We start from the raw sequence: 15,675 nt of genomic DNA, 5'->3' as shown, positions 1-15,675 counted from the left end.
TTGCACTGATTAAAATTACAATGACAAACTCCAAACTGGTGCTAACTCCAACATCTCAAAGGCAGGACAAAGGCTCCCAACTGTTCTTCCATTTGGTCCCACTGTTTCAAAAGAGAGTAAGAAATCATATGAGAAAATGCAGCAACTGTTTTAATCTGTCTTATTCACTATCCTATTTCACTATCCACTGCATATTCAATGCAATTTTCACAGCTGATATAAACTATTTCAGTGCTGCTAAATCTGCACAGTGCCATCTGTGTATAAAAGCCATAAAATCCAATAGCACTGTGTATACAATTTTGAATTCAGTGCATTCTTACCACAGTAATTTGTACATATTCATATTTCTTTAGCATTATATAGATGTATTCTGCTACTTTTGTTTTATTATTCTACTACAAAGATTTGTATCAACCGAGAAAGAAAACATAACCAAGTATTGCACTATAAAAGTACAACCAGATTCTGAAAAAGTTGACAGTATTGAAAATGCAAAAAAAAAAAAAAATTCTGTTCACTCTGTACTATACTGAAAACACATTATTAACAAATAACGTCTTTGAGTATTTCATTTATTTTAGAAAATATACACTAAATTTAAATCTGATGACTGCAACACAGTCAAAATATTTGCGACTGTTTACCACTGTTTTATGTAACATCACCTTTTTTTTTTTTAAATAACATTTAATAAGCTTTTGGGAAGTAAAGATGCCAGTTGGTTCAGTTTAGCAAGAACACTTTTGCCCATTCTATTATACATGTCCTCTGGTGAGTTTTTAATCCAAGCAGACTGTGGTTTGTCATTGTCCTGCTGGAAAATGCAAGGACTAGTGTGCTAGCAAAATTACTGTGAAACCAAAAAATGTATGTATAATGTCAAATGTATAAAATGTACTAAAACACAAATGTTAGTCCGGACTTTTAGGTGTGAAACTGCCCTGAGACGTTTTCACTACTCCAGAGCCCAGCGGGAGTGTGCTTCACTATCTTATGCCAAAGTTTGCAACCAATTATATTTTTACTAATACTGTGAGACCGTAATACCGTGATCTTTTTTCTAAAAGTTATCATACTGTGAACATCTCAAACCGTTACACCCCTACTTCTTTTTATTTAACCAGGTGAGCTTTTAAAGAGCACATTCTCAATGGAAATGGCGACCTGGCCAAGATAAAGCAAAAGGTGCAGGATGACAAAGAAGTTACACATGAAATTACACAAAATTACACATTAATTGCACGGAGGGATAGAAAAAGAAAGAAATACAGATAAGATACAGGATGAGAGGGCAACACAATAAAGGTGTAGGTATATGTACAATTATTGCAGCACAATCAAACAGAGAGGTAGAAGAAGTGGGTGAATAAAGTGACAAGGCAACAACCTTAGTAGTAAATTAACACTGGGCGTAATTGTCCAAGTCAAATGTAGCGCAAATGGCATATACAATGAACAGGCAGAAGCTCTAATAGACTCCTTAGGAAATTAACAATACTCAGCAGTCAGTACTTTTTTTTATCACAACTTTTGTCAACCAGGAGCTAGTAGGAAAGTACCTGAGCATTAGGAGAAGGTTGCAGAGTTTATGGTTAGTGATCTAGTACATTATTTATCCTTACTCAGTCTTCATCGGATGAATCAATGTCATCATGGAGGTAAGGAAATTCCTCACAAACTGCTTCTCCATCTTCCTCATCAATTGAGAGAACACTTGGATCCACCACAATCTGCCTGTGATAAAGTGAACACAGGTTAAATGAAATGATAAATATCTTGCATCCTCACTTTCTCAGTCCTGTTGAGCTCATAAAATGACACCATCATTTTAGTAACTAAATATTTTACTTTGTAACTTTCACACAATGCAATATCAAAAGTATGTCTACAAAGAAAGATTAAGCTATTTTACAAGGTACAGTACAAGACAGGGACCGAACATGAGCACCCACCTATATTTTGACTTCACCTCACTCATTTGATGTTGTAGGTCACTCAATCTTGCCAACATAATGCAGCACAGTCCCTCGTATGCCTCCACAGACATGTTAGTAGGACAGACTTAAAACGTTTTAAGATTGGTTAGGGGCAAATGTATCCTACTGCAGCTTTTTACAGACACATACAATGTCCATATTTCTGTCCTGATGATCTTTGCTAGGTTAATGTATCAGCATTAATACCAGTCATTAGCTCATTCATTGAATATGGCTACATATATCTTAAGTAATTTTATGCATATATTGCATGTATATGCATGTATTTTTTTTAGACCAAATGGCATGAAAAAGAAAGACCTGTTAGTGTTTACTCCACAAACCTGTCAAATTATACAGTATCTCAGAGACAGTAATGAATACTTACTCCCTTCTTTCAAGTCACCTCTGACCAACTTTATATCATCACCTAATGTCTTGGAGACACCAGCCAGGAACTGCCAGTGTTGTTTCATCTCTTTAATGAGAATAGTCTTTTCTTCTTTTAAACGAGACAACAGCATTATCTTGTCAAACACAATCTTCTTTTGTCTCAAGGGCACAGTGGATTCTGTAAAGATAAATACTGGTAATAGCAAAAAAGACAAAAAGATTGACCGACAGTGAAAGGCCTTGCAATGTGATATAAAACTACATACCGTATTTTCCAGACTATAAGTCGCACCGGAGTATAAGTCGCACTTATATTTCAAGGCCCTTTAAATAAACACTTTACTGGTCACCAAAGGCATGGTTATAATTTTATGCTTGTCTACTTACAACTTAGATGTTTAAATATGTTCATCGATATTTACAAATAGTTAAAATGAGTGTTTCCCCGAGTGCCAATATAGAATAGACCAGCCAGACAAGTAAAAAAACTGTGACTAATAGTCCGTAAAATACGGTAATAGTGGTAAACAGATGCACTACAAGTCATTTGTCCCAAGCCATTTAGCATTTTAAATGCTTATATCACAAAAGTGATGCATCACTCTAAAAAGCATTTGAAGTTATTTTGTGAAGTTGTTTAATTATCTTTAGGTTGCTATGTAATTGTTTGTGGTTGTGTTGAACTAGTTCTGTTACAAACTTTGTCAGCACATTTGAATTTAAAAAAAAACTAGGATCACTATATTCTCAATAATAAAAAAAGCAAATAAAACGATTTATTTAAAAAAAAACTATCGTCTACCATGCCCCTCACACTGGGAATGATTTACAGAGAGAACTCAAGATTGATGCTTTGGTTCCTTTAGGGCATTTTAAATCCATGCCACATTAGAGGATAAACTCTCGCCAAAATTTAACCTATAATGTTTTTTTTTTTTAAATGTATTCGAGTCAACCGTTTCATTAATAGCATAATTAGGATTGTGGCGAGTGGGGCGGGCCGAGGGACGTGGGAACAAGGAGTGAGGCCGGCGGAATGATTGGGAAATCAGTGACACCTGCGCCCCACCGCCGGTCTCGAGTCCAACGTAGGAGATTGAAGGATATAAAACTGGAGCGACGACCGTGAAGGACGAGAGAGGACCAGGCCTGGGATTTTATTTGTGTTTTGCTTTTTATTTGTGCGCATCAGTCGTCCGTGAGGGGCTGGTGCGCTGTTTTGTTTATTTTGGAATTATTAAAATGACATTTGATTGTCCGCCAGTTCCCGCCTCCTTCGTCCCGATGATTGTGAAGGTTTTATTATTACAAGGATGTAAAAGCCACGTTTAAAATTTATTGTAGTCTCATTGGGTCTCATTCATGAAACACGAGCAGAACGAATTTGTGTAAATCGTGTATAAAGAGGTTCTGGCGTAAATTTTCGGATTCATTAAAATGTTCGTATTTTCCAAATGTTAGTTGGTACAAAAGAAATCTACACCTGCTCCCAGCCACGCGTAAATAGTGCGTTTACATCCGAACGTTTTGCTCATTAATAAGCTGCATTTTAATTCACCTTAATCGGTAAATATGTACACAGCATTTAAAAAAAATATTATATATAGTAATTACATATATTTTTTCTTTTTACTTTTATACCAGTAATAGCATCTGCAAACGGAACACAAGTCCGCAAGTCTTTTTTATATATATATGCTCATATATAGTTGTCAGTCGGTTGTAATGGGCGGGATTTATGGTAATTGAGAGAATGAGCGTGCACGCGCGTCCCATTTACGACTGATTGGAATTCATTAACCCACACACACATTTCACTATCACATCTGACATTTACGAAGTATTTGTGAATCAGGAGAAGAATTTTCGGGAATGTCTCTTTACGGGCAAATCACTCACACATTTACTCGTATATTTACGAATGTTTCATGAATGAGACCCAATGTTCGGTCAAATGGCCATTTGAATTGAAGTGATAGGGGCATTGCTATGATGGCATCAAAACTGCTATTCCTAAAACACTAAAAAGGCTCAACATAACATTAAACTTTTCTCTAAGTATCACCAGGGCCTCTACACATGAACTAAAGCATTGAGAACATTGTTTGTGTACACAGAGTTTACTAAAAATAAATGTTTTTAACAACTCAACGTAGCTGTTTTTCTCTCCAGCCGCCTCTATGTTGACAGTCCAAAAGTGTCGATCTCCGAATGCAAATTAATAGACTCCATATTAGGAACTACAAGGTCAATATTGTTTTTCACTAACGACAAAACAACAAATTACCCATGCATTTATATGGAACTAAGCTTTAGGAGCTTTTTCATGTTTACTCTCCTCCCTGTTACTTTGCAATCAGAGATCGACACTTTTTGACTGGCAAAATGGCAGACACCGGAATCATGAACTGCAAAAATTATTTTTACAAACCTTGCATTTTTGTAAACTTTTTGAACACAAACAATGTTCTCAATGTTCGAGTTCATGTCTAGAGCCCCTGGTGATCATTTGAAAAAAAGTTTCATGTTATGTTGAGCCTTTTTAGGGTTTTAGGAATAGCAATTTTTATGCCATCATGGCAGTAACTATCACTTAAATTCAAATGGCTATTTGACCGAACAATGAGACTACAATAAATCTTAAACGTGGCTTTTACATCCAAATTATGCTAATACTGAAAAGGTTGACTTGAAAACATAAAAAAAAAAAAAAACACGTAGGTTAAATTTTGGTGAGAGTTACACTTTAATTATTTTCTGTTGAATGTGCTGTAATTGTTATTCTTAATAATGTTTCTTGTAATTATATTTTACATCTTCTGTCCACAAGGCTCAGCTGTAAAAGAGACCAAGGACTCAGTCTGATTCTCTCTTTATAAATAAATGTAACATAAAACTTAACTACATGGAATCTAATTGTGCACTATTGTGGTAAGTGAAGACAAAGACAACTTAAATACTGTGTTGACAATAATATTTCCTGTTCCAATCTCTACCTGTTTCCCAAGGCCATATTGAAAATTCTTGTGCTAAAAGGGTGTCTGCTGGATCCACAGCCTCTGCATTTGAGACCAGAGCATTGTATGATGTTATGGCCTCTTCTAGTTTGCTCTTCTCTTTAGCAATGGCAGATCGCTTGCGTCGCCTGTCTTTGTTGCTGTCTACAAGGAGGTAACACATGAACACAGATTTCAGAAAAATATAATTTTAATAAAGTACACACATTATGACATTTCCATTCAGATTTATAGATTACTTTCACAAGAATGTGTAGGATCCTACAAAATGAATAAAAAAAAACTCAATCACAAACCTGTCTCTCTGTACAACTCCATTTTCTTTTGGTGGATTTTAAGGACCAAGCCTTCCATTAGACGCTGCAGCCCCTGTGGATCATGTGAACTGATGGTACTCGGAGCTGTTTGCAAACAAAACGATAAGCTTACAAACATAATATTAAAAAAGTTATAACATTCAAATTTCACAAATGGAGGGGCGTAGGAGCGGGTGGGGAAGGGGGGGACATGATCCCTAGTGGCAGTTAACCTAGTGGTCCCACCCAATAAAAACAACAATTGTTGAATAAAACGAGTCCCCCTCAATATCAAACTCATTCCTACACCCTTGCACACATGACATGATTTCTTTAGATTTAGTAACAAACTTACTTGATGCTGCCCACAATTGAACATCTGTGACCCACTGCTGAAGATCTTCACTTGTTTTGTTCAGGTGGGATTTGGTCATCTCAATCTCCCCTGCCACCTCAGCTGTTCTCTGTAATGTCTGTAACATACATGAAGTTATACTTATAATGCAAACAGTGTTGGGTCAAGTTCTTGAAAAGTTTATTTTAGTTCATTTTCTGAGTTCACAAGTTTTGGGAAGTCCCTAATAAAAGGTCTCATATTGTAACCTTTTTTAAATATTTTTTTTACGTTTTTATGTACTTATGAAGTTATATTTGCAGTTATAAGTATCAAACACCAAGTAAATAGCGTTTTGCAAGCTCTTTTCTCAGTAGCTCTGCTAAAAACAGGTCGATTTTGGTCTGTCTAATTAATGTTCACGAGCCTTTCTTCTGATTTGCCGATTTGAAAGACGCACAAGCAGGCAGTCACTGGGAACAAGCTGTAGTGTGTGTGCAGTGACTGAAGGAGGAGCCTAGGCATTTGTGACATCTCAAAATGCAGGAATTCAAAACGGCTCGTTTTCAGGCACAGCTTCTAAATCTGTTCTAAATATAGGCAGTGTGCGTTTGTCTGACACTTACAAGGTAAATACGTAGCACCTAGACCTTCATTATGATAATAAAAGCCAGAAAATGTCGATTTTGACAATATGTGACCTTTAAGACAAAATTATCAGGTATATGGAGTTCATATCGTACCGGTGACCATGATTGATATTTCTTTACTCTTTGTATTTGTTTTATAGGACACTGTTAAGATATGAACTCCATTTACCCAATTATTTTGTCTAAATTAGGGACTTCCCAAAACTTGTGAACTCAGAAATTTAACTAAAATGAACTTTTCAAGAACTTTACCCAACACTGAATGCAAAGGTTAATCTAAATTAGAATTAATAAACAAAAACATAATACCAAATGTACCTTAACATATCTTTGAGCAAGATAATTGTGAAGATTTAACTTTTTCCTTAGGTTCCATCCACGAACATGGATAGTGATCATATCTGTGCGTGCTGAGAAAAAAAAAAATGAACAGATCCATTTTAAATATTGCACATATTTAACAATGACTTTAATTAAACCCAACGACTCACCAGATTTGGTCATATATTTTGTTGTCAATGCAGCACGAGACATAAATGAATTGACTGCTTCCACTTCCTCCCCGACAGTCAAACCTGCATTAGATCCATTAGGAACAGATCCATCGGGGTACGAGTGGCATAGTGGTCAAAGTTGCTGCATTAAATTACGATATGGACATTTAACCTGTCTATGAGAATAATCCAATGACAGGTTTATCAGTAGATACTCTAAAGCAGGGGTCTCAAACCGGTTGCACAGAGGGCTTAGTGTATGCTTGTTTTTGGTCTTTCCCTTCAATTAGTGACCAATTAAGATCCTAACCAATTAGTGACCTACTCAGTCTGGTACAAGGTAAAAGAGAAAACCTGCATACACTAGGCCCTCAATGGAACAGGTTTGAGACCACTGCTCTAAAGTTAAAACTCACCAGCTCCCTCTTGGTTGCGGCCACCCCACTCCACCTGTTATGCATAATCATCGCAGCATTGTATCAAAATTACTCATATAATAATCATTATGTATTTAGAATTAAAAATAAATATATAATCAATACAATTACCTCACATTTGGTTGAATGACCTTTTGCATGCATAACTGATAAGAATGGTCGCATTTGCAAAAGATACTCTAGATCAGGAAAGGCCTCACACACTCTTTTTAAGTATGGGTAATATTTGCACATTACATCAGTGCAGACAAACTCAATCTTTTGTGTCTTGCCAAGCTCTTTTTGAAGATAAAGAGGGTATGCAAACACTTCTCCACGGTACATCTGTAGTCCTGTTACAAAAGAGTTAGTTCAGAATTCTAGTATAATCAAAGACAAGAAAGTCTTGGTTAGCTTGGGTTCATCAGAGTGCTGAACCTACCATTCAAAAGAATGCAGTGTCTACAGACTGAAATCATCACACCCTCTTCATCAAGTTTGGATTGAGACTTCTTGTTAGACTCACTACCAGCTTTAAAGTGTGAGTTTCCACAAATGGTTCGGCCTGGTGACTAAGAGAATATTTTCACAAACAATTATTATTGTTGTTAAATCATCATCATAGATCATCATAGATGACCTGTAAGTTGTACATGATAAAATTGTCTCTTATGACTGAGGCATTAATTGATTATATTTTTCCATAACTTACAGTTTTGATTTTGTCTCTAATAGTTTGCAAAAACTCTGCAACCTCTTCATTTTTGGCAAAGAAGGTTCCGTCAAAATATGGATTTTCATTTATCCTACAAAAATACAAAAAACACTGAATGGACTCTGACAGGTTTAGGTTTTGTTTTTTTTAAAGATAAATTACTTTGTTAACTTACCCGTTGCGATTAAACCTGTACATTTTCCTGTTCCCATCAAGAGACACTGCCAGCATATCCTGACTGCAAGCTGGGCAGGAGAAATGGTCATCTCCAAGAAGTGTTTCCATCTCATGTCTACAGTACGTCCATTCCAGAAAACTGCGCTGAAAACAGTCCACTGATATTGTACCAACCTAGTAAACATAAAATAGACTAGTTATGGTGAGAGTTGCTTAAGAAGTAACAGATACATTTTTGCATTGTACTATACAGTACAACCTGACTTCTCCTAATCATGATTCCACAACATTTCCTTTCCTTGCACATCTAGCCACAACTTTCTTATTTATAAAACAAACCTTTTTGTCAATGGCTATAACCCCCCTCACCCATTTATCCTCTACATTATTACATTTTGTTTAAATCTTACTTACTCTGCCAGAACGCATTGAGCGGCTTTGCAGCATTCTCACAAAGGCCTGTCTGGATAGGCCAGGTGCTGTGACTTTAAAGTCTTCAAAGGTACTGAACAGGTCGACAGTGTAAACTGTTTGAAACTCAATGGTTCCAGGCCAGTACCCATTTAATATAAGGTCTTTGACCTCAGGTGTCCACGATTTTAGGCAAGACTTACAGGTTACCAAAGGAAGGGAGAGATCATAGCGACCTGTTGGGTCAAACAGAGATATTCATCACAACCATACATTCAACTATACAAAGCCTTTGTACTTGCTTTACACATTTTATGTTGTAAGTTAAACAAAGGTAAGCACCATTAATATTTATGAAGATAATGGCACGACCAGCATTCACTGAAACATCCTCAGCACCACAACAGCAAATCTTGTTGGGCAAAGCGATCGGTAGGAGACAATCTGGAAAAACAGACATCAATATTAATTGTAACAGTTTACACTTGATATGTAATGTAATCCAATCCATATAGCGGTCACATACCGTGCTCACTAACTACATGTTCACCAGTGCTGTCTTTTGTAACGATGCATTTCGGTGACATGGCTTTGTAAAAGCCTCCCACAAATGACTCCCTGTTGTGTAGAACATACTGGTGATGCACTGACACATCACAGTTACTGCAATACAGTTCTTTGGGGAGGCAGTCTCTGCATCGAATAACAGCCTCTTCCACATGACACTGTTGGCAAGCTTGTTGAGGTGTCCTTCCGCTTGTTAACATGGCTTGTAAAAGATGTGGTCTTGATTTTTGCCACTTTTCGTTACATAATTCATGCCGCAAATCCCAGGTCCGTACGCTGTAAGTTTCTGATGGATAAATGTCTGGGCTGTCTAAGCTCTCCTTGAGTTCTTGAATATTTTTGTCTTTAGAGGAGAGGGATAAATGGGGTTAAAGTATTTCAAAGTTTTTTCCAGCCCTGTACTAAATGGCGTCAGCCATAGAATTTTCATATCCTGTAAAATACAAAATTAGTTATGTACATATATTGTATCTGACATTGTCTCTTACCAATCAATTGAAGTGTCTCCTCAAACCGTCGAGGTGAAGTGCCTGTGTGGGAATACATACAATAGGTACACAATACAATCAGCAAGAATACATGCAGTGCTAAAATGTACAACAGTTGTGCATGTTGTTAGTTATAAAAAATAATAATAGTATATTCTCACCATCTGTTGTATCAGCAACGTCTTCTGATGAATCTTCATATTGAGGTCGTGTCGACCTCATTCGACATTCAGATGTGACTGGACAATCATATGAAAACTTTAGAGAATGTCTAAAAATTCATGACAATTTAGAGGAATGCCGCTTATAATTGACATAACACATACTATCTCTTGAGGGAGTTCTCAATAGTCGATTCTCAATAGTCAATCGTCCCAACTGGTCCCTCTTTCTCCACCGCACTGAGTCAATGTTCTTCCTCCTACATTTGGCCTTACATGGATCCTTCTGGAATAAATGTACGGATTAATAAATTGCAGCTAAATTAAATTGTACTCATTGAATTGTATAGTCTAGTATGGAAATAAATGGCAACAGTTATCATTTTTATAATTGCATCCGTTTTGAGAATGTGTCTAGTTACATTTATTTATATTTGAGTAAATCCAGTTCATATTTGGGTTCAGATGGGTAACTTAAAACTATGCTCAAAAGCATTTCTCAAGAATATATCTGTAAAGGTTATTCATTGGAGTCTATTAAATATAACAAAAATTGATATCTCACTAGAAAGGCACCGCAAATGTTCATGCAGCAATGTCCAACATAACATTAACCTATAACAGTTGTTCCCAACATTTTTATGTGACTGTAGCCAAAGTACCTCTTTAGTACCCTAATATAAATATGCCTACGTGTCTTGAATTATGGGCCTACAGCTGTTTGTGAAACACTGATCTAAAACGCTTATAAATTGTTATTTTGGCTACCACTCGTTTGGGCAAACATAACGAATATTCTTCTTTGCTTACCTTTTCATGTACTTTGTCTCTTAATTCGGAACTAATTATATCAATTAGCCGACTATCAACATAATCGTCCACGTCTCCAGTGAGTGTAGAAACGTTAGGCCCATCAAGAGGAATCTGTTTCTGTAGTCTTTTCCTTCTTGCCATGTCACGTCTACTCCAGAAATACGCAATATTTTACGTTTGCTTATTTTTAGATGTTGTCTATTCAATATATCGTTCAACTGTTTTACCTCTCGGATTAAACTCGCAGTGGTGTATCTTCATATATGCCGCCCGCGTCATAGATAGATATGGCCCGCGTAACTTGCGCGTAAACCCCACTTCCGGAAAATTAGGGTTCAGGTTCAAATGGCACGATTACAACCTTATTTCCCGTTTCATTGAATATATTAGCTAGATTTCTATTCTTCCAGAATTGTACAAAACATATAAAAAAACAATAAAATAAAAAATAAAAAACGTATGTACATTAAATTTTTATATTTTTTTTATTGTTTTTTATACATTGTACAAAACATATAAAAAATAAAATGTATATGTTACATTTACCTGTGATAAGCGAATAGGTATATTTTATAATTGTTTATACAATTGGCATAATTTAAATTGCGAACTGTCAACGAAACTGCTGGAGTAACATCCTGGCCTGACAACAGCTTACCTGTGGTGTGTCTTCAGCCTGTTAAATCCTCATTAGTTTTTGTTGTTCATGTAGTTTTTGGTGTTTTATTTAAAGAAGACAACACCCTTACAAAAAAACACATGAATTTCACATGTGAACGCATGTGATCACATGTGGATGCATGTGAAGTGTATAAAAACCACATGTAATTTAATTGTGACATATTGCTATATTTCAACATGTGAAATCATGAATCACATGTGAACGCACATGTGAATCATAGGCGTAATTTAACCCCCCCCATCCCCCCGTAAATAATCAAAACTGGCCAGTGCAACCCCCCCAAAAAAAATAAAAATAAAAATAAAAATCTTATCATAATGATGAATGAAAATTATTAACTTAGATCTCAGCCCCCCATCCCCCCCCCAATGTGGAACCCAAAGTTACACCCTTGGTGTAAACACACGTGTGAATGTGAAGTGTTTAAAAACCACATGTGATCACATGTGCTTTTTCACATGTAAAATGCATTTGTTTTTTGTTTTCTGTAAGGGGCAGTTTTGCCCTCAGGCCCTTGCCTGGAAAACCTGTCTGTTGCTAAAGCCAAACCTTCCATGGGTGCTGCCTGCTAACCCTAAGCATTGAACAATAAAGTACATGCACAATTATGTTTATTGTAGATGATGTGCACATCGCTTCCTAAATATAAAGGAACTGGACAATATATTTGTGAGGTATTTTGGAAGTTACTCAAATTTCACTATTTTTATTGCTTTGCTAAAATGTTCAGACACAAATGAATGTGTATCTTCAGTATTGGTCACTCAGACTGAATGAAATGCATCAACTTCTGTGTTGGAGAGAACAGATGTATTCTGTAGCAGGTTGGTGGAGTTTTATGCACACCATTGTATTTCAAGATGCTAAATATCTCACTGGTAGAGGAACATTGTAGAGTTTTTCCTCATTCCTCAACTTCTAGAAGACTTTGTTGGCTGTTAGGTTGAGGATTATATAAATTCAAAACAGAACACAACCAATGTGAATACATATGCGGAGTGTCCACGCATAGTGGTTGAAAATATATATACAGGTGCATCTGAAGTCAGCACATGATTGTGGTTGTACTGAACCAGATTGAGAGATAAATAGTCTTTGCAAATGCTTCTCAGGTTGACATTTCTGTATTAGAAAATCTGTATTCTAATTTTTTGAGATACCATATCTTTGATTTCTATAAGCTGCATTAACACACACACACACACACACACACACACACACACACACACACACACACACACACACACACACACACACACACACACACACACACACAAAATGGGTTACCCAATTTTTCAGCATAATCAAATTCTAATGTTCAATCCACACTTTAAGTGTTATCTTGTTGATAACAGGGTATGAGATGGTCTGATTCTTTTCACAGCTCATTCAACATGGAAGACTTAAGTCAGAACATATATGCAATGATTACATATATTCACACTTAACAACTTTGATGGAATTCACAGGGACCCTAACTACAATTTGCACTGAGATCCCTGGCATAGTATAATAGTAAGAACACTTACAAATATGAAATGTGTCCCCTCCAACATCTCATTTAGTCCAACGCCCCAGAACATTTCAACTGGGGGGCCAAGCTGGGGCCAGTTGTACTGTTAGGGGGGCCAGTTACAATATACATTATTGTTTAGGCTGGCCACATGCAGGGGGTCCTTTGCTAGAATAATTTGCAAACAATTATTTTCCTTAAAATATTTTGAATGCATTTGGCTTAAAGGCCATTTGTCACATTATCACTCCATTTAAATTGAGAGTGGAAACAGCTAAATACGTGCTAATAAACTGTAAGTCTCATTCTGTATTTCAGATTTATTTTACAAGACGACTGATACCTTGTCCAAATTTGCAATTGCTGCAAAAATGACAAAGTTTAACATGCATTACACACAACCAATGGATCTATTTTAAATGTGTGCAACATACTTATGTGATTTCGTTAGGATACAGCAATTCTGTTTATTCAGTTCATATTAGAATTAAAAATTCTGATTTAGACAACTTGGATTCAGTTATTGTGAAGCGTGAACGCACTCAAGTCGGACGTTAAAGATTACAATTTCAGAACTACGCTTAGAATAGCCTGGCTAACGTCAGACATCGTGCGCGCAAGGCAGCAGCAGCATACAGTCACGCCTACGCGCATAAATACTGATTCGAGGATTTTAGCGGGAGGCCTTGGTGGGAATCGATTATTGTGACATCACACGTCTGGACCAGAGTGCATTCTCGCCCATCGTGACTGCAGACGATCGCGAAAAAAATCGATCAACCGAACACATTAAGAAGTAAGTACAATTGTTCTACATTTCGACAGCCTGCTTTACTGATATTGGGGTCCGGAAGGTCGGGGCATTTTTTCATTTGTTTTTATTAAAAGCTGTGTGTATTTATCCAGGTATGCCGGGAGGTAAGAAGAACCAACGTCAGTGTGTTGCTTGCCAGCATTTAATATATGTTGCATGCAAAAAATGCCCTCACTGCAAAGCACAGCAGCCTTACAAGAAAAGACTGATTGATGCCAGAACCAAGTTTGCAGCTCAGAAGTCTGAATATGTCAAAAACATAAAGAAGAACTGTAACCAAACCCATGTGCTAGAGTCAAGCTTCAAAGTGGTAAGTGGTGCATACTAATAAGAATGCAATTTACTGTAAAGTTTGACTTTTTGAATTAAGATTATTCTGAACATTTTTAATCTGCATGGTATGTAAGTATACTTACACTGAAAAACAGGAACGCTGGGTTGTGAGATTTACATAAAAATATTATGTTTGATTTACATAACTATATTGTGTTAAACACCAAAATACAATAACTGTTAAACACAATATAGTTATGTTAATCAAACATAATATTTTTATGTTAATCTGCAACCGCAACTGTCCATTTTTTCAGTGTACCCACATTTATTTTACTTGGGTAAAGTTGGTTTTATATTCGCACATTCAGACTTCTGATAAATTCAGACTTTCCAATAAATGTGCAATAAATTAATGTTTGCGAATTTTAATCAGCGACATGATATTGACAACCAACGATTGTCAACTTACAACATTTTTCACAGTCGATCAGAATAGGCAAGTATTGTTTTAATGCCATATTTACTTGTGAATGTCCACTGAATGTCCAATGTAGTGTGATTAACAAGGCTATTGAATACGGATGTCCGAATGTGCGAATATAAAACCAACTTTACCGAAGTATTTATTTTTTACCCAAATACTCTTAGTTGGTGAACTCACATGTTGTGAAATATCAGTATTACTGTAATTTTTTTTTTTTAAACATTTAGCTACTCTAAACATGTGATATGTATATTTAATTCACTGTACTCGACTTTATTAGGTGCATTCATTTTCAACTAAATAATGAACTCTTGGGGTTTACATTGTATAGCCTAGCTGTATCATAGCCTGATCTCACCCCAAGGTGTACATCTAACATAATGTTGTGTTTATTTTTCTATAGAGACACCAAATTAAAATTAAGTGTGCCAAGGTGGCGTGTAATAGGTACGCCTAACTTTTTTGTGTTTGATATAAACTAAAATCATAACTTTTTATTTATTTATTTTTGTATAGAATTTCCTCTCTTCTCAATTCCATGTTGCAAATCCTGCCTTGTCTGCCACTTCGCTGCTACTTGTATAGGTCTGTGGGATGACAAGGGGCACGCACATGGTTCATCCAACCATATGTCGCTTGAACCAACAACTTTTTCTCACTGTTCACCTTTATTCGGATCATGCACAGAATGTTTACGTCAGAGATCTCAAACTGGTTCCACGGAGGGCCTAGTGTATGCTGGTTTTTAGTCTTTATCTTCAAGTAGTGACCAATTAAGACCTAGACTGCCAGATGATGGGAGATCCTAACCAATTACTGACCTACTCAATCAGTTTTGTACAAGGTAAAAGAGTAAAACCAGCATACACTAGTCCCTCCGTGGAACTGGTTTGAGACCTATGGGTAACATTAACCGAATATACTTTAATAAAGGAGTCGCTGGAGAGTGACATGACAGGATAGAGAATCTGATTTAAGTAAACAAAACCCTGGGC

The 15,675-nt window shown here is 36.4% G+C and overlaps 1 protein-coding gene across 1 annotated transcript; it reads right to left on the bottom strand.

Moving 5' to 3' along the window:
* Positions 1 to 3: 3 nt before the first annotated feature.
* On the bottom strand, positions 4 to 9,649 carry LOC137003740 (uncharacterized). The gene is made up of 17 exons (XM_067364028.1): positions 9,409 to 9,649; positions 9,225 to 9,326; positions 8,886 to 9,118; positions 8,470 to 8,645; positions 8,292 to 8,385; positions 8,022 to 8,151; positions 7,712 to 7,932; positions 7,580 to 7,613; positions 7,161 to 7,244; positions 6,988 to 7,079; positions 6,041 to 6,158; positions 5,686 to 5,790; positions 5,369 to 5,533; positions 2,368 to 2,550; positions 1,956 to 2,064; positions 1,626 to 1,737; positions 4 to 101 (listed from the first exon to the last, which is right to left on the bottom strand). Exons 1-16 carry the CDS (start codon positions 9,647 to 9,649, stop codon positions 1,626 to 1,628), a joined length of 2,199 nt encoding a protein of 732 aa, XP_067220129.1. The 3' UTR covers positions 4 to 101.
* Positions 9,650 to 15,675: the final 6,026 nt, after the last annotated feature.

This window comes from Chanodichthys erythropterus, chromosome 16, assembly GCF_024489055.1.
Source record: "Chanodichthys erythropterus isolate Z2021 chromosome 16, ASM2448905v1, whole genome shotgun sequence".
NCBI lineage: Eukaryota > Metazoa > Chordata > Actinopteri > Cypriniformes > Xenocyprididae > Chanodichthys > Chanodichthys erythropterus.
The sequence above is the reverse complement of the archived record's forward strand: the minus strand, read 5'-3'. Positions and strand labels throughout refer to the sequence as shown.